At 41.7% G+C, this 10000-nt stretch overlaps 1 protein-coding gene across 1 annotated transcript in view; it reads right to left on the bottom strand.

The window, feature by feature from the left end:
* Positions 1–501, bottom strand: part of gfra4b (GDNF family receptor alpha 4b) — a 105871-nt gene extending 105370 nt beyond the window's left edge. The window contains exon 1 of the mRNA XM_063189933.1: positions 352–501. Coding sequence (XP_063046003.1) covers positions 352–394 — 43 coding nt within the window. The 5' untranslated portion in view covers positions 395–501. The remainder of the gene's footprint in view (positions 1–351) is intronic.
* Between the last annotated feature and the right edge of the window lie 9499 nt (positions 502–10000).

The raw sequence follows: 10000 nt of genomic DNA, 5'->3' as shown, positions 1-10000 counted from the left end.
CATCATCACCAGTTGTAATGCAACACGTATACACTGACCCTGACATGTTCAGCATGCCTAGTGCGCATAGCAGACCGCAGTGGGCACACGCTTTCCTGTAAAATGAATCGAAACGACACATGCGGACACATGCACCGCAAGTTTTTGTCCACCTCCAACACTTTTGACATTCCGACGACAGACACCGTTCTAACACAGACTGGCATACAATAATAAAGGTGGTTATTTAATAACCACCGTTTCCCCTCAGTAGCAGTTACTATGTGGAAAAGTGCATTTTTACTGACGACGAAGAAAACATTTTCAGACAAAACATATTATTGAAGTAAAAAAAAAAGAATGTGTGCTTACCAACGAAAACGAGTTGAAACAGGTACAATCCCAAAAGGTCCATTGTGATTTGGATATGGGCAGGTATAAAATTATTCCAGGAGCAGATACGTGCTTTCACGTGTCTGAGTTTATCATGGAATGTAGGCTAGCCCACGTTACCGAGCTTGGGCAACACCATGCAAAAGCTGGTTTAAAAACATTCTCCTATACGTCCTCTTGCTGGAATCTTTACAGTCGTAATGTCGCCAAGTTATAATAGGGCGAAATACCTGATGAAACAGCTATGACAAGCGGTTACGCATTTTTAAAAGATAATCAGTTAGTTTAAATATCACTTGAATATATATCCGGAAATATTTTAAGTAACTTTGGTAGTATAGCAGAATAGAGTAAAAGACGAACATCAGACCGGGTCGCTAACGACCATTCCCTCCTTCATCGGCTGAGCAACTGAGTGGAATTGGGTGAATTCAGTGATCTTCAGTACCCACGCATGCCCTTTGAAACTCAACCAGACGTGGAACTGCCCCAGCATTTTAAACGCTGTAAATAAAAGCGCACACCACGTAACGGTACCTAAGTGTTTCAAAGGGGTTATTTATTGTGCATATAAAGTCTAATTAACTTTTATCGCCAGAGGAAAAAAACACTGCAGTTATCCGTGGCCAGGTTTCATTTGGCATATCCAGTTGCCTCAGATGAATGGGATGTATGTGATATCTTGCTACGGGTCGTGGATTTTCCACATTCATACATCTTAGATAACGTAGGCTAAATCAAATGCACGCAGAATCACTGCCATAATGAAAACTATCACAAATGGATTAAACGCGCGTGCGCCCTGGCGGCGCCCCAGTGCACTCAATTGAAATATCACGCCTGTAAACTTTGAAGTGACGTTCTGCTGTCCACTAATGGTAACAAAGAAACTGTTCAAGTTGTCAACTGGCATTTCGTTTGCCAAAAACACACAGGCAATTTTATAGTGGAGCGTTGTCGTCATTATTCATTTATGAATTGATGAAATCGCATCTTATTACTTATTTATTCCTAAATTTTGTATGGTGGAATTACTAACTCCACCAAGGCTTTTGGCTAACCCACCTCAAGCCAAATAAAAGGCCATTCAGTGGTCAAGGATTATCCCTTTTGAGGACAGTAACTTGGCTTTGGAGATGTGCAACAAGGGACATGTTGGTTATTGGACCAGTTCAGCCATTCATCCAGCAGGGCTGTGCTGACAACTTTGGCTGGGTCCATCCAGCACAAACTTATCCCCCTAAAAACACTACATACAATTCAATGGGGACCAAATTCTGGGGGCCCTCTCTCTCTCAGGGCCCAGTACTACTGTCACATTTATCCTCTTCGTGTCAGCTTCCCTGAGTTCAGCCATGCATCCCAGTCTTGCTCTTGGTGCAAGCAGATCAGGGCTGGACTGGCCACCTGGCAGAAATGTAAAAAGGCCTACGAGGGTTCGGAGCCCACTGGTGAGTCAATTCTGCACCACTAATTATGAGGGCCCCCCCCTAAGCCGAAAGTGCCCGGGCCCTATTTCTCTCCCTTTTCTGCCCTGAACCAGATCCAGAAGTTGGAGACAACGGGCCTGGCACAGCAGATAAGAACAGCCCCCCCCGTCCGGATTTGCTGGGCAAGAAATTTTACAATACCCTGTAGAGAGGACTCGGACCGTGAACTTCAAGACTGCAAAGTCTTGGCAAGCAAAGCAATGACAAAAGTCTCCCATCGTCACTGTGTCAGCTCTTGAGCAGTGCACGTGGTGGTGACTTCACTCTTGATTTTCACATTGACATGTTGTACTGTCATCAGGGGCGTAGCAGCACATTTTGTGTCGTATGGTCTCCAATAGAACCCCCCCCAGTCATATATCTTCATAAAACGCAAGGCAGGGGGGCCCATACGAGGCGGGGGGCCACATGGGCCCTTGACTTGAAGAAACGGGCCCCCTCCACATGATATTAGGCCCTCTTTTTTCGTTCAGGGGCCCATTCTTAGTAGCTTGCAGGGGGGCCTGAAGTACTTGCGTTACACCAGTGGGCCCTGGTGACTCAGTCACACTTTACCCCCATGGACAACACCCCCGACTGTCATAGTGGTACAAGACAGTGGTGACTGTCTCTATAGTTAGACTTCTGGTAGCTGATATTCACATTGACATGTTGGCACTGTAGCCGTTTTAAAAGTGGTGCAAGACAGCGGTGGCTGCTCCTGTTGTTAGACTTCAGTTTGCAGACATGCTGGCAGCTTACTTCTGAATTTTCACATGTGACGCTTCTTGATGTTGACGTGGGACTGTACTGTATTTTGAATAGTCATATAAGATAGTAGTGACTGTTTCTCCCTATAGTTGGACGTCTCAAAGCAGACATGTGGAGAATCTTTTCCCACAGGCAAACCACACACAGACCAGACAGCACGGCACACATACAAAAATAGCTGAGTGACGAAGCAATTTAAACCGTCTTGATAACAGCATATTATCATCTCACTCGGATGACAAATGCTGAGACTGGGGCTAAATTATATTTAAGCTGGATTTGTGATTTTTATTTATTTATTTTAATTATTATTATTTTATTTTTTTTACAGACAGAGAGTTGGGATGCATGCAGGGGCCCTCTGGAGGCTAATGCGGAAAACTCGCACATTTGTACAAAATGTATTTACATTTGTAATTCAAATTGGCGAGGAAATGTTGCAAGAAAGCACAAATCTGGCCTGTGGGAGAGCTTAGGGGCTTTCTCGTGCGTCACAGAGCAAGAGCTCTCTCTCTCTCTCTTTCTCTCTCTCTCTCTCTCTCTCTCTCTCTCTCTCTCTCTCTCTCTCTCTCTCTCCCTCTCTCCCCTTGCTCCTCTCCAAACTCCGACAGAGTCAGATGGATTTGGGTGCACATCCACTTTTTTCCCCCCACATCTGCAGACCCAAAAGACAACTCGTTTTAATCTGACGCTGTTTCTCATTGCATTCTCCATAGAGAGAAGAGAGGAAAGACAGAAAAGAGAGAACGTATACAGGATTTATGTTATGCGACTGACTGGATTCTAATAGGGAAACTCACTATTTCTAGGTGCTATATTTACTCAAGCTGAACTAATCCTGCAAGGTTTTTTTCCGACATGAAGCATACTCAGCCATTGGATTATTGCCTGTGCATTAAAACCCATTAGCCTATTAAGGGGAATTCAGGTAACCCAGGTGAAAAACCCATATACTTAAAGTGTACTTTTTTTGACCATACTTAGTACAAAGTGTACTATTTTCGGCGATTTAAAGTGCGCTTCATTGCACTATTAGTGCGCTGAAGCACTACTAAAGCAGTACTTCAGCACACTTGCAGCACACTGAGGATGCTAAATTGGCACCGCTTTTGGACAACTTTAAGTGCACTACAAGCATACTTTTGAAAGTATGCTCCAAACATGCTTTTCATGCATTCGTATGGCATTAATAGTGTGCTTGAGTACACTTCTATAACATTTTATTGTTACTAGAAGTACAATAAAAGTATATTAACTTCATGCTTCTTTGGACTACATTGGAACAATTTAAGTCTGTAAAAAGTATATCATATTAAGTATTGTAAATATATAACAGGTATGCTTGAAGTATATTTACAGTACACTCCCAAGTACATGAAATAATATAAATGTAATAGTACAATCCATGCTGGTCCTCAGAGCTTGTACATTACACACAGCCACATGTCACAGTAGTGATACAGTATGCATGCCTAGCACGACTGACATTTACAATCATTGCATTGTTACAGAGATTTCAGATACACATTTTACTTTATTTCATTCTTGTTCCACCTTCCTGCAACTGATCATATGAATTGATCATTAATGATGACCCTTGATTAATTGTTTGAACAACTAGTTCCAACTTACCTCTCACCATGATGTCAAGGGAAGTGTGAGCCTATATATACCAGAACATATACGTGACCATCATAATGACGGTGGGAACATGGTCATTTTTTGTGTACCACTTTAAAATGTTAAAACTCTTACAATAAACGCAGAATATAACAATGAGTAATATTTTCATGCAAACCAAAGATATTCCTTAGCGGTCAATGGCTTTCTGTTTGAGAAATTGAGCTCCAAGAAGTGCATTACATGATGGTACATGCATGATGATGCATGATGGGTAAATGCACTTTGTGTAAGCACACTTTGAATATATTTGGATGAAGCACAATCATGGTGCACTTAGAAAAAGTATACTTCCAATATGTTAAAGTGATTTACTTTAAAGCGCACTATAAAAAATCACACTTCGAAGTCACTTGGGTGGCAATTGCAATATGTTATTAAAAAATTCACTTTTAGTAAGTTCACTATTAGAACACTATTAGTATATTCCTCTAAATACACTTTAGCCAAACATCTTCTAAGTGCACTTTATGTATGGTTCACAAAGTGTACTTTCTTTGAGAGCAACTTAATTACATCTAATTTTAAGTACACTTTAAATAAGCATATTGTAAACATACTTTTTCTTAGCACAAAAAGTGTGAGTGCGCTTTTAACATGCTAAGTACACTTCAGTTGTGCTTTTATTGTACTAAATTGAACCACTTTTTCACCTGGGAATACAATGAGTCAGTCCTACAAATAAACTCAAAGCATAGCCTCTTACTGCAGATGGGGTCGTCGGCGGACCTATTCACTATTTGCTGAAAATACTCAGCTAGAACTACTTCATAACAACATTGCCATGACATTACAGAGAGCCTTAAGTAACAAATTAAGACATAGCCATTACGATTTTGGTGACAGCAAGGTTATAACATAGGTTCTGTGCTAAGGGGTTAAAAAATAATAATTCCCAATTTAGCTTCATATCCTACGCCATAAATCACTCACTCGGAGACATGGTTGTTATAACTCTTCGCTTAAGGACATGTCTGGCGAACAGTTAAAGTAACACATAAAGCAAACTACACCGCCGTTTGTTTATTAATGGAAAGGCCAGGGCGATGAGAAGTTAATGTGTATATTTATGGTCGGGCCCCGCTGGACTGAGTGAGAACATGTGGGTGAGGTGATTCCAGAACTTGTTCCAAACACTGGCTCCTCTATGAATGTTCCTATACGCCTACTTGCCCACTCGTTCAGTGTCGGTGATGATGTCATTGTAATGTTTCGCTCGCACAAAAAGGGTTCTTGTTCTGGATGTTGTGTCGGACATGTACGCACCCCCCATAGGCCGCCACCTTCCGTGTCACCCGTCAGGAGGGCAAAATGTAGGCCTAAATGCTGACAGGAGTGGGCTGGTGGGGTCATTGTCGGTATGGCGGGAAAATATTGCCAAGATGATAAAACACAGTTATGGTGACAGCTTTGATGTGAGGATGGACAGTCACAATATGCCGCCAATAATGTAAACAGTTGGAGTATTATTGATAATACAGTCATCAATTCTCAAAGAGAGTTCCTCAGATGTGACAATTCCCTTGGTTTGTTGGTTTCACAATGAGGAGCTCAGATTCGTCAGCATTCAGGTGTAGAAAGTTCTTGCTCATCCATTTCTTTAACTCAGACAGATAGACATGCTTGCAAACAATCTATCATAATGTAGTAGACGACATACAATTGTGTATCATCAGTATAGCAGTGAAAGCACATTAATTGTGTGCCTAGAGCAGTCTTTCTCAAAGTGGGGCGTAAGCCCCCCTGGGGGGGCGCGGAGGCATCTCAGGGGGGGCGTGTGGCATTTGATTTGGGGTTTTTCCCCCCAAGGAAATGATTTCCTGTCTCGCCAATAAGTCAATCATTTTAAAGCCCTCACCAACATTATATTATTAATTGTCATGAATTTGAATAGCTTAGGAAATGAACACACATCTGCATTCGACTGCAGTCCCTCTTTGTTTAATCTCACCAGTCACCTTTCCTTTGATTCTGCACAGCGATCGCAAAACCAGTCTGCGCGAGTACTGCTGTTGCTTGGGGGGCTCGCAAGCATTCAGACCCTTTGAAGGGGGGAATGATGGAACAAGTTTGAGAACCACTGGCCTAGAGGATACATTTAGATGGACAAAAAAAACATGCCAACCACTGACCCCTGCAGTACACCGTAACATCATACTGTTCACAATTGGTGTTGTTAAAAAATACACATTGGGTTCTGTCAACTAAATAAGAGAGAAACCATGAAAGGGCTGACCCTTGAAAGCCAATAAAGTTCTCAAAGTGACTAAGAAGTATGGTGTGGTCAATTGTGTCGAAGGTTGGACTCAGGTCTAAGAGAAATTAGAGGGACATTTGGCCAGCATCCTTTGCAAGCAGTGAATCACTACAGTATACTCCATTCCATTGTTTATGCATAGGGCTATGTTATAGGTGGGCTTTTTCTCTTCCAATACAGTTCTTCAGTAACGCGGAAGCATGTAGTAGATTGTAGTCTTTCATGTTAGCATTTAAGGACTTCCTGGTTCGTATCGGCTTCCGGCTTCCATTGGGAATGAATAGGGGCCAGTTTCAAATAAGCTCCGAGTGCAAGCACGCGCTTAGCGAACCCCCGCAAACTGTCGAGGGTGTTAAAAATAGGCTGTAGGTATGACATGGTTGATCATTTTGTGTCAAACTTCGACATAAATACGATGTTGTGTCCATATGCTAAACCCGGAAACTTTTGGCGACTACAGAAGCGGCGCCGGCATGTACGTGCGGAGGGTTGTACCCATGGCAACCAAAGGAGAGTATGTAGTTCGGAAGTTTTAATGATCAGAAAGGGGTTAGCAATATTGAATTAAAATCGTCATGATTTAACATGTGAATACACCAACATAATGATACGATCCGTTCCACTAATGAGAAAGGGATGCGGGGACACGCTAATGTTCGTTGTTGGCGTGCAACTTATATTTTTGCCAAACCTGAATCTCTATGGCGTTTTGCAATGTAAAAAATCGCCATGGAACCTGTAGTCCAAACGCCGCATACAAGTTGACGTCAACGCTGAAGAGCTCTATACAGTTCTTTAAAAAGCAAACTAAAAAAAGGATCCAATCAAAATATTTAATTTCCGATCTTCATTGTGCTATCCAATTCTGCAATTTTCCAATTCCCCATCTTTGTTGTGGTCCAATTCTGCAAGAAATGCCATTCTGTAATACAAATGCCACCGAATGCCATGTGTTCACACCAATCTGTTGAAACACTCGGAGGCAACATAGTGTATGAACTGTGCGATACAGTTACAGTTATTCTTATCATGAATACAACTTGGACTGGATTTGGTGTTGCTTGCTCAAAGACTCATCTTGGCTCATACTGTCTTCACTTCGTATTGTCTGCAGTCATTGACTCACTATGACCGCAGGCAGTCTCGTCTGTCTCTACCACATCCGGTAATTAATATTCCCCACTGGTGGTATTTGGCTCTAAATCCTTCATGAATATATTTTTATGTCGTTATTGTTTCGCTTTTTTTTTTAAACAACACTAATTACGGTTTCACAATTAGTTGCCGATATTTGTAGTCTCAGTATGAACTGTTATTGCTGTGCTGTCGATAAATGCCTCCCCTGTTACCGTAAAAAAAGAGAAAAACACAGTAATTATTTTTTTCCTCAGCCTCCTGGCTGTTAAAATAAAATAAAAAATCTTAAAAATGTATTAAGTTATTTACAAGTTTTAAACATCTGTGCTCCACAACAAGGGGGGCAGAATTAGACACCTGCTATTCCGGCGAACATGCTGCTAGATTTTCAAGGAGATTCCAACAGGGGCTCCTATACAGACACTGATGTGGTCAGTCTCATTCCCATTCTCTATCTCACACCTCACACTCCCCTTTTCGCTCCTCTACCTCTCTCTCTCTCTCTCTCTCTCTCTCTCTCTCTCTCTCTCTCTCTCTCTCTCTCTCTCTCTCTCTCTCTTCACAACTACCTATCTCTTTTTTCTCTCTTTCAATCTCCCTTTTGCTCTTTCTCTGTCTCTCTCTCTTTCAATCTCCCTTTTGCTCTTTCTCTGTCTCTCTCTCTATCTCTTTCCTTTTCTTTCTCTATTTCACTCTCCTTTTCACTCTATTGCTCTCCCTCTCTCTCTCTCTCTCTCTCTCTCTCTCTCTCTCTCTCTCTCTTTCCAACAACAGTCTATCTTTCTTTTTCACTCTCCCTTCTGCTCTCAAACTCTCCCCCTCTTTCTCCCCACAACAGTATTTCCCTTTCTTTTGCTCTCTACTCTGTCCTGCATTCTCTCTCTCTCTCTCTCTCTCTCTCTCTCTCTCTCTCTCTCTCTCTCTCTCTCTCTCTCTCTCTCTCTCTCTCTCTCTCTCTCTCTCTCTCTCTCTCTCTCTCCACAACAACAGATGGTGTGTCTCATGGTTACTGAGTGGGCAGCTTTGGTTACACCTCTGTGAGGACCCCTCAGTGTTTAAATATAATTCAGCCCACACACACACACACACACACACACACACACACACACACACACACACACACACACACATACACACACACACACACACACACACACACACACACACACACACACACACACACACACACACACACACACACACACGCACACACGCACACACACACACACACACACACACCAGTGCATGCACCTCTACACATACTGCAGTGTACACACAGACACACACACACACACACAATCTGTGATGTGCAAGCCTGAAAACTTTAATTTTTAACTTTATAGATCGATGAGAAAGAGGTAGGGGCAGGAAGGAGGATGGAGCAGGGAAAATAAAACCCCAAGACAAGAGCAGAGAGTAAGTTAGTATGTGTCTGGGTTCCAGATGACTCCTATGGGACTCGCCCTGTCCCGGTCTCCTTCAGTCTAGAAATAAAGTGTAATAGCGTGGCTGAAATACCGTGAAATAGCGGTAATATTTAAAAGAACAAACAATTCATGTAATTTACCGTAAACCTATACAGTGCAGTTGTATGCTGTGGGCAGTACAATGCTGTTAAATAATAATACAGCCATTTGTTTTAAGTGTATTTTTAAGTGTACACCTTAAGTTTTAAAGTACACTTGACTCCCTCGTTGTAACAAATAGACTCAGACATATTGCTCTGGTGGTGAGTGACAGGCTTTCAGTGGTATGTCTGTATCCTTAACACTGTATGTGTACAATACTTGTGTTTATGTGTATATAACATTACATTACACTGTGCTTTCATCCAGTTAGTTCATCCAGGGTATTGCTTACAATGGAGCAATTTATATACAATGCTCAAGGCCATGGGCATCACAGGATTTGAACCGGCAACCTTCATTGACAAGACCAACTCCCTGACGATTTGGCAAAAGCAGCCCCTATTCTATTCTATTCTATTCTATTCTATTCTATTCTATTATATTCTATTCTATACGTCATCCTCTTTAGTCCTCTGTCCTTTGTATATGCATACGTCATTTCATTAATTTCAACCAGTCAACTTCATTTACAGTACTTCTACTGTACTGTACTGTACTGTACTGTACTCTACTCTAGTGCACTGTACTGTACTGTACTGTACTGTACTGTACTGTAGGCCTACTGTACTGTACTGTTCGGTGTCTTATGTTCTATTGAATGTGTTAGAAATATACAAGCTATGATTCTATTTTATTCTATTCTATCCTATTCTATTCTATTCTATTCTATTTTATTCTATTCTATC

This window comes from Engraulis encrasicolus, chromosome 23, assembly GCF_034702125.1.
Source record: "Engraulis encrasicolus isolate BLACKSEA-1 chromosome 23, IST_EnEncr_1.0, whole genome shotgun sequence".
Classification (NCBI taxonomy): Eukaryota; Metazoa; Chordata; class Actinopteri; order Clupeiformes; family Engraulidae; genus Engraulis; species Engraulis encrasicolus.
Note: the sequence above shows the minus strand (reverse complement) of the source record. Positions and strands in the feature narration are given on the sequence as shown.